At 38.5% G+C, this 18,372-nt stretch overlaps 1 protein-coding gene across 3 annotated transcripts in view; it reads left to right on the forward strand.

Annotated features, from left to right (window-relative positions):
• DPH6 (diphthamine biosynthesis 6) overlaps positions 1-16,870 on the forward strand; it is a 201,530-nt gene extending 184,660 nt beyond the window's left edge. For 2 of the 3 annotated variants that reach the window (XM_074148896.1, XM_074148898.1), the window contains one exon: positions 16,556-16,864. In XM_074148896.1, the coding sequence (XP_074004997.1) occupies positions 16,556-16,671 (116 nt within the window). In that variant the 3' untranslated portion in view covers positions 16,672-16,864. Of the gene's footprint in view, positions 1-16,555 lie in introns of all 3 variants that reach the window. The other variant, XM_074148897.1, reaches the window with a different exon arrangement.
• The last annotated feature ends 1,502 nt before the right edge of the window (positions 16,871-18,372 follow it).

Below are 18,372 nucleotides of genomic sequence, written 5' to 3' on the forward strand. Positions count from 1 at the left end.
ACCTGTCAGAGAAAGCTTCTTTGTTTTCAACACTTGAAATTAAGCTTGGCCTAAAGTCTAAATTTAGCCCTGCAGCCATGATAAACGTGAAGACCAATCACTTTTATAAGGGTTTTGAAATGCTCTCACAGTTGCAAAGATAAGGGGAAATGCAGACTACAAAGTAGCAGATCTAAGTAAGAAGCTTCCAGTTTGTATTGTTGCTTTTCTGATTATAACTGCTCCTAAGCAGCTAATCTATTTCCTTTTAAACTTCTTCCAAGCGAGAATCACTGAATGGCACACTTCTGTGTTCTGCAGCTTTTTAAAATTAAACTCTTCTGAGCAATGGGAGTGACAAGCAAAAGTTTACTAGACAAAGAGATTGTAATATATCTCTAAATAAAGTATGTCTAAATCGTTCTGCTGGTACAAGTGTTACATTTTAGCTTTATTGTCTTTTATGAACATGGATTAAATTTCCACTTGAAGCTGGTGTTTTGAGACTGGAAAACCATTCCAGAAGAATTTGGAATAGGAAGGATTAGCTGATCACTTAATGTAAGGGGCCATGCAATGAAGTTGTCTGCAGTAATAACTCAATTAACCAGAGGTCCATTTAAATTCTGTGTTACTATTATAAACAAGAGGGATGCAATTCACAGTGGCCTGGGCAGCTAGGATAAGATCAATTTTGTCTAACTGCCTAAAAGAAGTTAACTGTTTTGTTTAACCTAATGACCTAATGACTTAGGTGTCTGTTGGGCGACAGACACCTCCAAGGGACCCTTCATCCTATAGTGTATTTCACAATGGGATTAATAGTCTTTTGGAAGAGGGCGGTTTTTCATTACATGTCTAGCTTTTAAACCGTCAAATTACATGAGAATAATTCCATCCTGCATTTAAAACAAAATCTGTTCTTGGTGCAAACCAGTGGTTTTGATTTTGAATTTTCATATTTTGGAAATGATGTTTATAACATTTATGACTACTGTTAATGAATCACTGTAAATTCTTGTAAAGTAGTCCTCCTAGATGCAATCAAGACAGAATTAAAACAGTAACTGTGAATAGTGTGAATTGTGCCATTCCTTTCAATGGGGGCATATCGTTTTGGTAGATCTGTGCTGAAACCTCAAGCTGTGACTATAGACATCAGCCCTACTAACTGTCCCACATCTGATTCTTTTAGAGAAAATCTCAGCTACTAACTTTATTCTGCATCTCAAACAGCCTTAGCGTTGTCTCTCTCATCCAGCTGCCACATCTCCCAGCCATTCTCTGACTGCTTGGCAAAATTCTCTCTCTATATATATATATGTATAACAAATACCTAGGCCCTGAAAATGTGGTGGTAGTATAAATTACATTAATTTTACAGTTCACTTTTTTGTAGTATATCTGATTACAGTCTTTATTTTGCAAGGTAAAATAATATATTTCATTAAGGACCTGCAGAATTCAAGGCTTAAAAAATGTACTAGGTCTTGAGATAACATGCCTATACAATTGATTTGTAACTATTTAATTGAACAAAAAAAATCAGTCTAATCACTTTTAGCGCACGAGTTATATTGAGCCTGTAAACTCCTTATTATTCATACACAGAGGGATGTGTCCAATGATTAAGACCCCAAGGATTTGGTTGATAGAATAATCTGCATTTCTAAAGAAAAAATAAGCAGTAGGGTATTTAATTCTTTAAAAGAAAAGTTGCGATGCACGTCAAAGCGTAACACTGACTCATAGCTTTAAAAACAATATCTGCATTTAGCTCGTCCATTGGCTGGTTCACTCGTATATCTGCAATGTACAGTCTTGATCTAATAATTGCTAATTACGCAGTTGTTTATCAGCTCATTTGAAACATCCTGAAATTCAGTCTAGCTCAGCAAATTGCTGTGCTTAAGGCATTTTTACGTTCTAGGAAATTATAATATCCCCAGAAGGCGAAGAATTAATAATAAAAATCCTCTTTTGTAAAAGATTATCATTGCAGAGCAAATGGAGCAGATCTTCCCTATCTTAGTGCATTTAATATTCTCATTTTTTTCTATGAAAGTTTGATGGAAAGACTATGTGGGGATCACTGTTTTATTAACTTGTTAAGAGACAAATTTACTGAACCAGTGCAGCATATTGATTTCAGTGTCTGCTACATGGAAAAGCAGCCATGGTAATGGATGACTTCTAGACATTTCCATATGGAAACTAGCTCATTCTTTAGACATTTTGTGATCTTGATTTATCTGTTTAGGCTGGCATTAAGGAGTTAGTGATTAAAATTACAAGGATGCTTTCTTGTTTATTACTTAGAAGTTTTTCCTGCCTTCCATATGATTTCTTTCTAATGTGCCCACCCTTATCGAGTCCTTTGTAAAGGATTACAGAAGCAAATCCCCAGTTTGTCCCATTCTACTGAAAACAATATTCTGGCCAGCAGATTTCAGGTTTTGTAGGCAATAAACAGAAATCAGAACACTATATGCAGTATATTTTTGATCACTTATCAAACATAATTCAACTGATCAAGCAGGCAACCATCTCTGGACTGGGGAAATATAATCTTAAAATCATCTAATACGCATGGCTTGATCTAGTTATCTTTGTAGTTACAAACATACAAAGGTAAATATCATACCTAAGATGAGAGAGGGAGCTGTCAAAATAACTTGAGTTGCTATCCTCTAGTTACTCAGGTCCATAAGCACACCTGTCTTCCAAGTTTCATTTTTTGCTTTATTTTTTGGGGGAAAAAAAATCTTGCTGCTTAATCTAGGAGCCCAATGCTGATTTTATTTCCATTATTCATTTTGGCATTGCATGATTCAAGTATCAGATAAAAAACCAAACATCTCAGAGAGCATGCAGGCATCTGTAGTCCTTCACCCTATGAAGTGAGTGGGGAGGCAAGGGCTGAAATCATAACAACACAATTCAGAAACTAACCTGCACTCTTATCATATTTTTGGACAAATAGAAAAGTTGTTAAGTTTATTTCTCAGCTGGCTTTATTGGTCTCTTAGGAGTTACAAGCCAATTTCTACTAAGAAAACTTAATCATCTAGGCAAAGAGCCTTTGTGTTAGCAACAGCAGGACTACACAGTTAAGTGATTTATTGGACTTTATTGTGTATTTCTTTGGGTAAGCTGTCAGAAATATATTCTGGAGCTTTTTATCAAGCCTGGCCTTAGAAACTAAAATGTTTTACCTCTGTAAGGTGTATGTGATGCCTACTTTTCTGTTAAAAGTCTCATCATAGAGGAAAAGGGTTTCTATGATGTGTTTTGTGCAGAAATGGTTTACTGCACTAGGTGATGAAGAATCTGTACCACAGCTAGTTGAAGTTTTTATCCTAAATTTCAAAAATATGAATAATTTCTCCAGAAAAAGAAATAAATATAGCGTTTCCAAGTCAGTAAAATTTACTTCTGACATAAATTTAGATCAATATTTATTATTTTTATGTATATCATCAGGAAAAGAGTTTTAGAAGTAGCAGACATATATGTTCCTGTGGATATACAGTGACCTACTTTGTAGATGTGGACAGAACTGTGTCTGTAAAAGTGTGTAAAGTGGGTCTGTAATGTGAAAGAGTTTAAAGAGAGTTTAAAAGACTCTAATTGAGGGATGCATTGAAGCAGCATCTCTTACGTAAGCTCTCAGATATACTAAGGCAGTAACAATTATTCATCAGGGAATCTAAAAGCATTTCACAAAAGCAGGAGAGTATTTTTCTATTCTAAAAAATGGAAGTATGAAATTCAGAGATTGATTTTACAAAGAATCAAGAATTGCAGTTGCTCAGAAACACAAATATCAGGCACAAAGGTCCTGCCTGAGACTTAAGGAGACACCTGTCTTTACAGCACTGAGAGCCCTTGCAAAATTAAACAAAGCACAGCTCTGTACATGTTGTTGGAGCTAAAAGAAGTTGCCCGAGGACTGTCAGCAACTCAGTGGCAGAGCTGGCAGTGGCATTTCTGCCCCTTGGTTCTTTATGCTGGGTCCTCTCCCTTCGACCACCACCTCATCGATGGATTGACTGCAATGTGAAATTGTCGCTGTTTTTCCCATATCAACATTAAAATAACAGGGAAGGAGAACTGCATACAAAGAGGTGGTTCATTTGAGGAGCACTGACAAGATGTGCTGTAGGCAAGCGAGCCAGCAGTGCTTTATGACACGTTCAGAACTTGGAGACTGAATTACAGTTTTAGTAATCATCAGTTCCCTTTCTTCTCTGTCATTTCTTTGTTTAATATATTGCATGGAAGAGACTTACGGTACAAGTTTTATAAGCTTGTAATAAAAATATAACAACTGTTGTATTAAATTATTTAAGTTGTAAACCATTGTAAAAAGCAGAAAAAGTTATATCGACATGGAGCCAGAAAAAATTATTATGATGGAGTATAAAATATATTGTGCTGATTACTACAGAATTTTTGCCCAGTTTAGCATATTGTAAATCTTTGGTTGGCCTTAAAAGTGAAACTGCAAGTAGCTTTTTCTAAAGGATTATGGCAAGTGGTTTAAGAAAAATGAAGCTAAAATAAGATTTATAATTTAAAAACAAATCAGCAAAAATGTGACAGCAAACAAAAAATATCTAAAAGGTCAAAGGAGGGAAGAATAGTGGCAAAGCAAAGGATCAATGAATTTAAAACTTCCAGATTTCCCCTGGGAGAAAGCTAGAATTCTAGAGGAATAAATAACCAACTTTTATGTTTTAGGCAAGTAGATTATTGTTTTATTCTTTTGTGCTATGCTTTACTAAAAAGAGATGTGCCAATAACTTCACATCTGGCAGTATTGATGTTAGTAGCATTTGAAAATGGTAGATTAACCTAACTTAGTTGCTAAAATTACAAACGGAAACATTTGTGAGAGGACGCAAATACAGTTAACATGAAGTTCTGACTGTACATTATAAGATCCAGTTAGTTTTCCTTTCTTCTGCCTCTTTGCTCTTGGTAAGTCAAAAATGAAACTGATTACATGATGATTATATAATGATGATAATCATCATCAACATCATCATCCTTTAGCACCTTCATGTTTCACCTTTTTGTCTTACCAGAGTTTTTAGACCTCTAATGACCCTAAGTGTTCTTGTGGTAGGTTGTAGATGAGTTTTCTTTGCCCTGCAAAGTGAGTTGGCAAAAAATTCAGCTGGGCTGAGCATATTTTGTTGCCTTCCTTTCTGCCAACATACGCTTTCTGTAAAAGAGAAAAAGAGGTGATGGCCTGATTCTAATGAATCTTCCTAGCAGTGATGTAATTGCAAAACTACCTTGAAAGAGAAGCCTTTTTAAAAAACCCCACCTACTCATTCAGCCAGTGTAGTGTAGAAAGTACTGGTAAGGCCACTCCAGTGCTGATGTTCCAGGAGAAGAGTGGTTCTCTGTGAGCAGATGTTGATGGCCTGTCCCTCTCGCTACCGTGTTCTGCAAAGCAGTGGGTATGATATTCCCTGACAAGTTAAGGCCCATGGCATAAAGTATCAGTGTTGACCAAAGAGAGGGCTGTGTGGGCATCTTTGCTTTACTTTAAAACTGACATCTCTTCTTGAACAATTTATTTCCCTCTAGCAGTACTGCAACATTGTTAAAACCAGATCTCCTACCACACATCACATCTTTAAAAGGGAAGGAGGCGGGAGGATAAATCAAACACATGTTTCGCTGTGCCTTATAGGTTGGCCTTCTGTTTGTGGGAAAGATAAAGGTCACCCTTCCATCACTCGCACTTCATGTTTCTTAAAAGTGGTAAAAGCATCACATCCATTTTCCTTCTGAGCATTTTCAGTTTCATTAATCCAGCATCTCTTTGAGCTAACGTAGTTTTTGGTGGAGATGTGGCTTAAGGCTCCAGAAGTAGAAATTCCTGTTGAAAGGAAATTCCTTTCAAAAATTCCTGTGTTTCCTGAAAAAAAATTCCTGAAAAATTCCTGTGTTTAAGCAGAGGAACCATCAGTGCTGCTGACTGACTGGTCACCTGTGGGTGCTGGCCCACCCGGGGGAACCTGGAACCCCTAAGCAACAGGGAGATCTGGGCAGCTTTTCCACGCACTGCCGGGCTATGCTGTGTGCTGTACCCGTCACCCACATGGCTATAAATCACAAAATATACATGAGTTACGGAAGGCAGTGCAATTTGTATCATTCCAAAAGGCCTTCCCCAAAGGTTGTTTAAGAACAGGTGTTTTGACCCGTGTAGTTTGGTGATGAAACATTCTTCTTTTTTGTACATTTGCGTAATAATTTGACTTTGTTGCAGCCTTTTGTGCTACACTATGGTATAAAATGTATAGTAATGTTCATTAAGCAACCATAAGACAGTCGGGTGTATAGCCCCTTGACAGATATGACAGACTATTTTGGCATAAAGAGCACATGTAATTTTCAAATCACCTGTAAAGCAGCCCAGCTGCTGATGGTGGTGGAAGAATGGCAGGGGCCTCCGAGCAGTGAAGGTGTTTGACAACAGAGCAGGTGGAACACGGGCAGGAGTGCTTTTCTGGGACTGCGATTTTAACTTCCAGTGATACAAATGCAGAGTGAGCAAAAGGATGATTCTGTTCTTGGCTCACTGTGGTGTGCTGTTGAGAGGAAAAAGAGGTGGGTCAGAATTTGGGGTCAGTTGTTGGCTTTTCCACAAATTACCTTAACAAATCATGTAATTTCGGCAGAGTTTTCTATGACTCAGTTTCCTACCTGTGCTACTTTCCTTTTTCAGCTCTGTATTTTTTTGTGTTGATGGTAGATTCTTTGTGGTAGACCTTGTCTGTTATTTAGTGTTTATTCAGTGCCTGATAAAATGACATGTAAGTCTTGCTGAAGGCTTTTATAAATTATGCTGTTAATAACTTCAAGTTAGAGAAAAAATGACTTGCAGCTCACATCACTGCGTGGCCAAGTTTCAGACCCTTTTTCTTTCATTTTGCTGTCGGTTGACACAGTTGAATGACTCTCCCAGTCTCCTGTTCCCAAATCTGTAACAAGCTGTGAGCTCACATTACACGGGAAGCAACGCACCAAGATTTATTTGTCATCCTTGGAGGCCATGAAGAGCAACAAAAGACTTTCATCTCTCTCCTTTTCTTCCTTGACTGTAGGGAATAAGAGGGTACTGATATCTTGGGTCTCTGCCACACAGGATAAAAATCCAATTAATGTAAATCTGCCAGATCAAGGGGAGGTAGTGGTGTGGCTATCAGGAGCCCACAGACTGCTGAGTGGATCCTCAGCAACCTCCAGCAGCATGATTTCCCCATTAAAACGAGCTGGGTTTTGTTCCACCTCTACATAGTGGTCTACCCTTCTTTTTGGCTTGCTCCAGCTAATTTTGCAGAAGTTGTCAGATGCAGCAGCAATGAAATTTTAGTCATTTGTAGACTCACTCTAGGATTAAATCAGTGACCTCGGGACGAAAGGCAGTGAATGCCACGACCAGCCTTTGTTACGTCTTCCAGGCAGCTTTGATTAAACTGTGCTGTGCAGCCAGACCTGGATCAATATGAATGATCTTCATCGACCTAATAATGTATTTAACGTGTTCGGTGCACTTTTATCTGGTTTTGTTGCAATAAGTTGTTTACATTAGTGCAGCAGATTGATTTAAAGTTTCAGAGCTCTTTACAATGGTAAACATCTAGAAATAACCTCATTAGTTTGCACATAATACTATATATAAATATGTAATCAACTGTGCAAGCTCCTCGGCAGGTGTAAATTAGCATAGCTACAATTTACAGAAGTTGAGAATCTGGCCTAGAAACTGAAAAAAATGATTCCATCAATATTATTGTAAATGATCAGAGTTTAACTTGACATAAAGCAAGGACCATATGATCTTCTCCATGCCCAGTCTAAAGATGCTTACCACAAAGTCTTTTAGAAACCTTTTCTATTATTTGTAGACTAAATTCTCCCACCAGCAGATGTATGTGGTGTCCACTGGTTAGATAAACATCTCTTCATGGTCAGGCTTTTTGGATGCTGTATGTCCAATCAGATACTTCTTAAACCCATCGGTATTAGAGACTATTTAGCAGACTTGAATAAACGAACAAATGTGGAAGCTGTACCAAACATATCATTTAAGGATGTCAAAGCACTCAACAAACATTGTTACAACTAAGTCCATGTGTAACCACTGAAGGACATATTTGCTTCAGTATGTCTCATGACAGCTTCTTAAAAAATATACTTAAGTGAATTTAACACTTGTGAAAGGTGCCAGATTGACAGGCCCTGGAGATAAAAGTTCTTGAATTACCAGCAGGCACAGCCAAGCTTCCCACACACACTGCCCCACCGGTGTCGCCAACCCTACCTGGAAGGCACAGCGACCAACTGTCCTACAGCTTGCAAATCTGCACCATCTCGTGCTCTTGGACTGTGGGCCAAGAGTCAGTAGCTGTAATGTGACCTAAAGGTGAAAAAGCGAGTTCCATAATTACTGCACAGGTGCTGTTGCAGTTGATCATTTTCACACCAAGTATTCAATTAATCTGGAAGAAAAAATAAAGAAAGTGCACATTTATCTGATTTTGCATACCCCAGGAAACGTGTGTGTGTGAGCCTGTAGTGAATCCTGCGGTTTTATCTGTCCACATAGGCACATTCAGATGAATATATGAGCAAACAAGTGCTCGCACATCCTGTGAAGTGCATTTTTAGATGCCTCTTGAAAAATGGGTCCTTACTGTTTCTTATGTTTGTAATAATCTGCCTCCATTCATAACTCATCCCTGCTCGGTGTCATTACAGCCCATCCTCCCCACAGATTTTGAGCACAGCTGGAATACAAGTTCAATAACAATCCGCCCCTTAAAGAGATTGGGTCATTACGGGGTTGAAAGATAGCACACAGGGAAAACAGGCTCGTGATCTTTGCACTCTGTCATGGTTTTAGAAAAAGCACAAGTTCTTCCCTGAGTGATTGTACTCCGAAAGTTCAGTCCTCCGTTCTCTTTGAAATTATATTTAGACTTCACTGAGAGTACTGGAAGGGCATGCTTAAGTGTTTCTTTATTTAGTGCAGAAGGGTAATGGCATTTTAAACAAAAGTGCACATTTATAACCTTGTATAGGCCGATTCTCAACCTGTATGTAGGACGTGACTAAAAACAGAACACTGGAAAACACATAGTGATGAGTTTTCATGCTCTGCTATTTTCTAAGCTATAGCCGGCAGCTTGAAAGAATTATTATGGAAGCTAAACCTTAATTCCTTCTTCTGAGAAACAGCCATAACTAATGCGCAGAAGAGCTTGACAACATTTGTTTGTCTTTAAAAGAGTCACATTTCTTTCAGCAACTTGCTGTTGATGCGCACGGTAACGTACCTATAGCCAGAGAGAGTTAGGTGGCCTGTAACTGTCTTAGGGATGGCATTTGGGATTGAAATTGTAATTCTTAGAAATATCAGTATAAAACCTCATTTGATGACTATTGCCTCCTCAGCGTTCCTTGTGCATCTGTCACACTGTACAGCTGTAGGAAGAGTTCATACCAGCTTTCCAACTAAGCTGAAGTTGGATTTCAAAATTTGGGAGGAAGTTCAGGAGAGAATGTACGCTTGGGAAAGGATGTTTTAAGATGGTAGTATCCATAAACTCTGCTTAAATACCTTACCTCATTCAGCCTCCGTTCTCCGGTGCAGGCTGTCTGCTGGAAAACAGAAATGGACCATTTTAGGTCATCTTCTCCTTAACAGGTTTGTTCTGTTTAGTCCATGGTTTCTTGTTTTGGTTAGCCTAGTTTCAAATAACCAGTGTGGCCGAGTCAGGTTTTGGTTGGGGCTGGGCTTTTTTTGTCTGCTTGTATTTGCACAGTACCCCAATGGAGTTTTCATTTAATTCATTTTATTACATAGTTCCTATTTTTAACTATATCATGTTATAAATTCTGCTTCAATCTGCTACTTATTACCTGCAAGTATTACTAAGTCTTTTTTTCATCAAGCACCTTTTTATGATTTTTTGAGCTAGTAGCTGGCCTTTTGCTTGCAGAAAGGCAAAAGGCTTTTCTTGTCTGCACCAGGAGGGGAGGAAGAGAATGCCAGGGACCTTCTCTTACAGAATGACAGTACTTCACTCCCAGAAAAAAAGCAGAGGAAGGGAAACAGATGTTTACCTGGTTTTCCTTGTATAGTATACTTGGGCACCACTGAAAACATTATTTGGAAGCAAAGGCTTCCTGAAGTTTATCTACCTCAATCTGAAGCTCCCAGGATGTGTCTCAGTTCATTAGTTTGAAAACTCTTTATAGATGTGAAGTATTATTTTTAATTTTGTTTAGGAAAGGGCAGAAATTAGAATGCCATATTAGGGAAGGAAAGGAGAGAGGCTCTTTCATGACCGAGTTAAACAGAAGCCTTCAGAAGAATAAAAAGGGGTTGGTTCATTCCCATCTTCATGTAACTTGAATTACAGGGTTTAGTAAGTGAAACGGATCAGAAGCTAAACCCTGCAGAGTCCAGAAAGCTCTAATTAACGCCCACAGTGAGTAACTTTTCTGAAATTGGTCTTTAATCATTGGTCTTTAATCAAACTTTGCTCTGAAAACAAAACAAGGTATCATGGCAGCTTGATAAAAGAGATGCATTGCTAAGGCTGACAGGCCCACAATCAAACCAGCACTAAAAATAACTGTTTTGTCTACTAATTTTCTTTCAGCTGCTAAAAAAATTCATTAGCTACCATCTAAAAAAACTTCCATAGTTACTCAGCCAAGTGACTCAGCTCTAGAAAAGTGAGGTTCCTGTAAATGTTAATGCCCTCCCTGATGATGAGTGACCCCTCTGCCCAAGCAGAAGAACGGCAGAGAGGTTGGTGAGGCTGGGAGGGGAAGAGGCAGCTTCTGGACTCCTACAGAGCTGGTCATTTGAGGCCAACTGCCCCTCTCCCCTCGCTGCTGGTGGTGCAGAGAGCAGGCATCCTCACTGACTGACTAGTTTGGATTAAGATAAGGCAATGAGTCATCTTTCTTGTATCTCCCATGAACAGTAAGGTCCATGGCTGCTACCTTGCACACTCACAACGTCTCCTCACTGATTCTGAGAGCAGGAGTTATCAGTAAGTCATGCAGGGAAACAGCTCATTTTCCTCTTCGTCTGCTCAGATGTAGAAAGAGCTGCTCAGTCTCCTGTGGGTACCCATCCAAGCGTACAGCAACTTTCATATGTTTTCACCGTAGCCTGCATAAAAACATTGCAAGAACTGGCTTTTTTGGATTCAGGATAGATTCCAAAGGGACAAGAAGCCCACTGCACAAACAGGACTAGTAGTAAAATATATTAACGCTATAGTCTTTCCTAAATAGTGAATTTTTGTCTCAGTTGCAGCAGATCCAGGGGGTGGCCACAAAAATGATCAGAGGGTGGAACACCTCTCCTATGAGGACAGGCTGAGAGAGTTGCGGTTGTTCAGCCGGAGGAAGAGAAGGCTCTGGGGAGACTTTGTTGTGGCCCTTCAGTACTTAAAGTACTTACAGGAAAGATAGGGACAGACTTTTTAGTAGGGCTGTAGCAATAGGACAAGGGGTAATGGTTTTAAATGAAAGGAGGGGAGATTCAGACTAGATACAAGGAAGATATTTTTTACCATGAGGGTGGTGAAGCACTGGAACAGGTTTCCCAGAGAGGTGGTAGATGCTCCATCCCTGGAAACTTTCAAGGTCAGGTTGGATGGGGCTCTGAGCAGCATGGTGTAGTTGAAGATGTCCCTGCTTATTGCAGGGGAAGTTGGACTAGATGACCTTTAAAGGTCGCTTCAACCCAAACTGTTCTATGATTCTATCCCTATCCTAATATTATAAATAACTAGCCAAAATCAGACTGTAACTCACTCAAAACCAGAAGGACCGAGGGAAATCAGTGCAGTAACCAGGATAAATAATCAGGAGTGATTGGCTTCCAAAGGAAGTTTTATTTCCATCCTCCTAAGTTTAGTTATTGTTGATTTCTCTCTTTTTGTGCATATTAATGCACAAAAGTTTGTGCATTAATAATGCACAACAATTGTGCATATTAATGCACAAAAGTTTTTTCAAGTTTCCCACATTCCAAGACTGACTTGGAATTGTGTAATTTTGGAAGGAATTCATAGAAGTATTGAGTATTGAGTAACATATCTTTGGCCAGTTTTCCCTAGAACTGGTAAGTTCTTATTTTTTTTGAAGATCTAGCTGATATGTTTTCAAAATGGAAACGTGATTGCTGTGGGCACAGCAATTTTGAAAACATGGTCCCTTAACAGGGAAATGGCCAACATGAAATAATGTCATCAAGAATAGTAAAGAAAAGCATAAGGTAGTATATGAAAAGCCAAGTATTGGACTATGCAAAATGACCACATTAATGTCATTTAAAGTCTTCACAGCTGCAGCAAAATATCACCCATATTTTGCAAAGTGATTCGCTTTTATATTCCAACAGTATTTTTTTGTTTACGGCGCTTGTTTTGGACAGGAAGGCATCAACTAAAATGAAGCAAGCCAATTGTACAGAGTTTGTTTTAAAATCTTATATTCCACTCTGTCATTTTACATTATCTTAATTAAAAGTCTGGAGAAAATCCCGAACTGATTTCTGGCACATAAGCCTCATAAAGAGCAGTAAAACCAGATAATTTTTTAAAAAGCACATTTTCCTTCCTTGCTATGCTTGTAAGCCACAGAGACAGGCAGCTGGATGTTTAAAAAAGGCAGGGAGGGCCTCCAGTTCCTCATGTTTCACCTTTTCATTGCGCTGCCTGATCATTTAAGGCAGAGGCTTGTTCCAGACAGCTTTAATTAAACTATGCTGTGAAACTGTATATAGATCAATGGAAATGATCCATAACAAGAGGCTAATCATGTATTTAACAGTGTTCAGTCCAGTTCAATCACCTTCTACCATTTCTGTGGCTTTACCTTCATGTGGCAAAGCCTTGAATGTGTATATGTATTTTTTAATCCATCTCATTAGTGACCATATGCTTTGGCTTCCAGGGAGACAAGAACTGTCTGCAATCTGCCAGGGATTTAGGGACATCAATAACTTGTGAATAGTCATGTTGGTACTGGTCGAAGGGTTAAGTGTTCTGCACACCAGGGGCACATCTTCTGGGACTGGAACTCTTAGTCTGTTAGGAACCTGATCCCCGGTGACGCATCTTTTCAAAGTACATGCTGCATGTCAGATCTCTGCAGCTGAAGCAGTGGAGCTTTATTAGCTCAGGGATTTAAAAACCTGCTCTAAGCAATGTAACAATATCTTTTGGTTAAAAAGTGAAGGAAAGATAGCAGTTGTAATATGAAAGTGATTTTTTATGTACTGGGCTAAATGTGATCTTCCTTTTTGTTACCATTTTCCTTTTCAATACGAGCTATTAGATTACTCCTCCCCTGCACATATCCAGCGAAGCCATAACGGCAGCAATAATGGGGACCTGATTTTGGAAACATAAGTGGATTCTGTGGCCTCACCTCATACTGCCTAAATCCCGCTGAAGACAGTGACAGCACGGATGTAAAAACCGTCTTCCTAATCATTTGGAATGACCCTTTAGGGGCTCCTAGGACATTGTTTTATCTACTTAGTGTGAAAAGCACCTTTAAAAAAAATTGCTTACTATGTTAGGTTGTGCCGTGTTATATGGAAGGGCTGCTCACGCAGCGTGAGAGAGCATCAAACTATTGATCTCAGTATCCTGTCCTTAGAGAGGAATGGCAAAAATAGATTGTAAGGCCAGAATTTTTGGTGAGAGAGGGAAAGACTTTGAATTATTTTTGTTCATTTTAAGTTTTGGCTATGTCCCTCAGCTGTACCCAGCTCAATAGAAAAATGCATAGCAGTGCAGAAAGGAGCTCCGTATGGAACCTGTGCCCTGAACTTCTGCTGATCAGTTGGGAATCACAGGGATCCATCTAACAGGGTGAAGCTCACCTGCTTTTGGCAAATTTCATGTAATAATAATATATAATGCTGACAGTCACAGGAAATTAATTTAAAACATGCATAATACACACTACATGTTTGCTGCTTGCTAATCAGCTGCTTTGTTTGTACTTCAATAAACATTCTGTATCGGGGCAGATTAAATAACTTTAAGACCGGTATCAATCAGATATACCTCCTGTTAAGCCCCAGTAACCACACTGTAATGCTCTGTCCTTTACTTCTTTTCACTTTTAGGATCAACTTTTATAAGTAAGGCATGCAACTGGGCAAACATTTCCATAAGTGATATAAAGGAAACAAATTTTTGAAATATTTGTATTGGAACAGAGTTACATACTACAGAAAACACTCATGACTGAGGCTCTTATTTATCAAAAAGCATAAATTTGCATGAATGAAAAAATATATATTGTGTCTTTATTGGTGTCACATAATTAAAAATATACAATTATATTGGGATTTAGGGTAACATAGCAAGTAAAATAGATAGCTGCCAATTCTTGGATTGTATCAGTTATGATTACTTAGGCTGACACAGATTTACTAGTTCTGCATTGTCTTCTGTGGGGCCTTAGAGTACAATTGTACTGTTTTAGAATACCCTGTCTCCTTTCTTGAGCGGAAATTTGCGTGACCAGACCTTTATCCACAATTTTTAAATGTATAAGGATGCACACTAAAGTAGAATGTTTTCACATTAATCTATTTGATTTATCAGTATAATAAAACATTTAGAGTTGTATGTCCCAGATTTTCATCCACATTTCATTTATATGTGTAGGCTCTGCTGCAGCGGTTTGCACTTGCAATAGAAAAGGGGGTGGTCTTCTGGAAAGGTGGCTCACTCTGGCTGGCAGCCAAGTCCACTGGGACATGCTCATATGTAAATATTTATAGCTATTTTGGCCACCTCAAAATCTCAAAATAATGGAGTATTATTTCCAGATAGCCTCACTTTCAAATTCTCCCTTTGAGAGTAATACCTGGTTTCGTTATGGTGGCCTTTAGCACTGCTTCACAGCTTTTAAGCCTGTGGAAAAAAAAAAAAAAGTTAAAGACTAAAATTATATTTTCACAATTTTAATTGAGGAGAAAAAGGAAATGTAATTTTAATAGGGTGGGATTAGTGATTTCTGATGTGGCTTGCCTTTACCCACTTCCACTTAATGCCCTCTGAGCAAGCATAGCTATAAAGTTTCTGAAGTCAAAGTTTAGAATGAAAATGTCAGCTGATGCTTAATTATGGGGCCACTGCTGAATATCTGTAATAGGTAGACCAAGTCCCTTTCTAAGCACAATGTGAAGAAGTCCTTTGACCTTTGAGGTGACTGTTGATCTTTGGATCACCCTCCTCTGTTTTCACGTCTAATGTCAATGATGTTAATACAAAAGGAAGTCAGAAGAATTTCAGAAGACTGGGACTGTCTTTGCAATATTCTGTAGTTAGCATTGCCGTTATTACATTAATTTATGCTACTGCTGCCAGACAACAAGAGAGAAGAGTTTTGGCTTCAGTGAATATAATTGAAAAACTCCTGTTTTATCCTGGCTGAGGTAACACTTTGACTGAACTGCCTATTCACAGCTTCACAGGCAGTGATGCCAAAAAAAAAGTTCTGCCAGTCTTCAAGTTCTGCCCTCTTTACACCCTCTCCAGCCAAGATTGCTTAGTGTTAAAAAGAATTGCCATAGTCACAGAAGCTGCAGACAGAAATAACTTAGTGAAAACAAAACCCATGCAGGCCATACCGTGCCATTGGGAAGCTGTCTTTTGCAGGATCATTTGGAGGGTTCTGTGCGGCTGGGTTTCCAGCAGGTCCACTGAGGCTGCAACACAACCAGAAATGTCTTGATGCCAAGTTTAAATTTTCCATTCTTTAGTTTTTGGCCATATTCTCCTAATTAGATCTTCTCCATTACCAATTCTGCTCCCATAATGGACTTACAATTTACAAACTTTTGTCACGTACCAGTCCCTTTACAGGTCTTTATAACTAGATTTTCTATTTTTATCAGTTTGAATCTCTCTATAATCCAAGATATACCTTCATATATGTTGCCATCCCTAGACTTCCTCCATTATATCTTCAACGTGACGTGCTTCCATTGATTTCAAATGGAAATCATGTTCATAATGTTTTTTAAAATGGCCCACTTTAACTTTTAGTAGATTGATGCACCACAGTGGGACTTGAGAGCAGAATTTCATTTATAGACAACTACGTGCTGATCATCCAAATATCAAAAATTACAAAGAAATGAATTTCAACTGGCCTTTAGTTATTTTTACTACCTGCACTTAGTTTCAGCTTGCTATATCTGTAATCATCAGAGCACTCACTCCCTCAAGGTTGAGAAACATGCTTTTAACTGTTTTGTGAATTATGGCCTTAGGCAACATGTAATGTTAATCTCAAATTAGTTGACGAGGAGGTGGGAGATGGTGATTCTTCCTTCTATATAAAATGAAAACTCAAGAGTTGCATTTCACTTCCGTTTGTTAATTGCTACTCCACAATAATTTTAAAAAATGTATTTTGAAATAATTTTTAAGAAATAGGACACAATAGAAAATTAGAGAAAGAGGATTCAGTAATTATTTTGTTTCTTTTTTAGGACTGCAAGAATACCTGGAAAAATATTTGGGCAAGAAGACCCCAGCTCTGATTTTAGTACCCGTGGTGGATTTACCCAGCCAGGAAGTTATTCATATAACCTGCTGGCTAAGCTAGCAGTTTAGAAGAGATGAGTTGACATCAAAACACACATTCCATCCAGGAAAGAACAAAGAAAGCAACTGATCATAACTGTGTTGGGTACTTTCATTAAACAATATTGTTGGATTTAAGCAAAGTCATATTTCGCTTGTTAATGATGCCTCATGATATGTGACAGAGTCAGCTTTGTATGAACAATAAAGGTTTCTTTTCAAAATATTGTGCTTTTTTCTCACTTATTTTTAGATACATTCTGGTAATAGCAGGTGGCTCTTGGGAGATGTCAGCTGCTCTGATCCCATCAGTTCTTTTGTTTGATATATTTAGGCCTGGTTACAATATACTGATTATAACTTCAGATCTTTTGGATGGAGGTGAAATCAGAACATTAGCTCCAGCACTGTTTTAAAGACTTGACTCCTTTCAATTCTATGTTGAATTTCCTGACTTCAGGCCAACTCGTGAAGACTTTACTTGTGGCCAGATTTTAACCCTTATCTTGCACCAGGGAAGAATTATTCAGAGGGTATTCAGGATCCATGTTTTACCAAAGTGAATAATGGAGGTGGTGCCCAGACTGTAGGATTTGCCATCCTGCTTTCTGAGGCAATAGTAGGCATCCTTGTGATTTCAGTCTGGAAGGCAGCTCTTATTAAAGAGTTACCAGTGTTCCCCAGGGCTTCAGTCTTCTCCAGAAAATCAACAGGAGTTTTACCACTGCTTTCATTAAAACAGGCTCAGACATATAGGTGAAGCTCCCATCGATTTCACTGCAACTGATATTTTACTCGTAACATGATATAAGATCAGTACAGGACAGAAAGCCTTTTGGACTTTGCTTGAGGCAGTAAGGCACTGCCAAGAAATCTTACTTTCAGACAAAGGCTATAAAATTAAACCTTCAAAAAAAGAGTATCAAGCCTTTTCCTATGTTCTACATCAATATATTCTCATTGCTTCTCTTCCAGAGTGTGAGCGCTGGAGCTACATGACTCCAGTTGTCCTTCTCTTACACCAGCTTGTATCTGAGATAACTCCACAGAAGTCAACTGCGTGGCAGGATGTTTACATTGGGGTGACCAAGAGGTGGACTTCGCGCTCCAGCTTCATTTTCTTACCCGCTACCAGATACACACTTGGCAGCAGCCAATATGAAGCCAGTGACTAAAGATAAGAGGATCTTCCTCTGTTAGATGCTTTGCATGTCCAGCACATTATGCTGATAATTACTTGAAATTAGAGACTGCAAAATGTCATTGTTCCTTACCGTTATATCAGGTGATATAGCAGAGCTGCCATCCTCTTCAGTAAGAACTATTTTTTTCACAGTTATTTAAATATTTTTAGAAAGGGGAAGGCGAAGAGCTTTTTATATACCAGTGTATAAATACATGTATCTATTAAATTAAATCTCTTGAGAATAAAGGGAAAAATCTATTAGCAAAACTTTAGTTCATTAGCATTCAGTATCATTTTTAGGTTAGACTAAACCATATTTGATCCTTATGCTCTCCCATGATCAGAAAAGAACTTGTTAATACCTGGATATGTCTGTTTTGTTTGAGTTCTTCTTTAGAAGGCTAAATCATTTTTTACTTCTCCCTGCAAATACCAGTGTTTTATTTCTTTCAGTGTGGAGTGGCAACAGACCAGAGGCACAAGCTGGACTGAAGCAGGAAAAGAGAGGCAGATGGTACCTTCGGACAGGTAAGGGCA

Source organism: Numenius arquata, chromosome 6 (assembly GCF_964106895.1).
Source record: "Numenius arquata chromosome 6, bNumArq3.hap1.1, whole genome shotgun sequence".
Lineage (NCBI taxonomy): Eukaryota > Metazoa > Chordata > Aves > Charadriiformes > Scolopacidae > Numenius > Numenius arquata.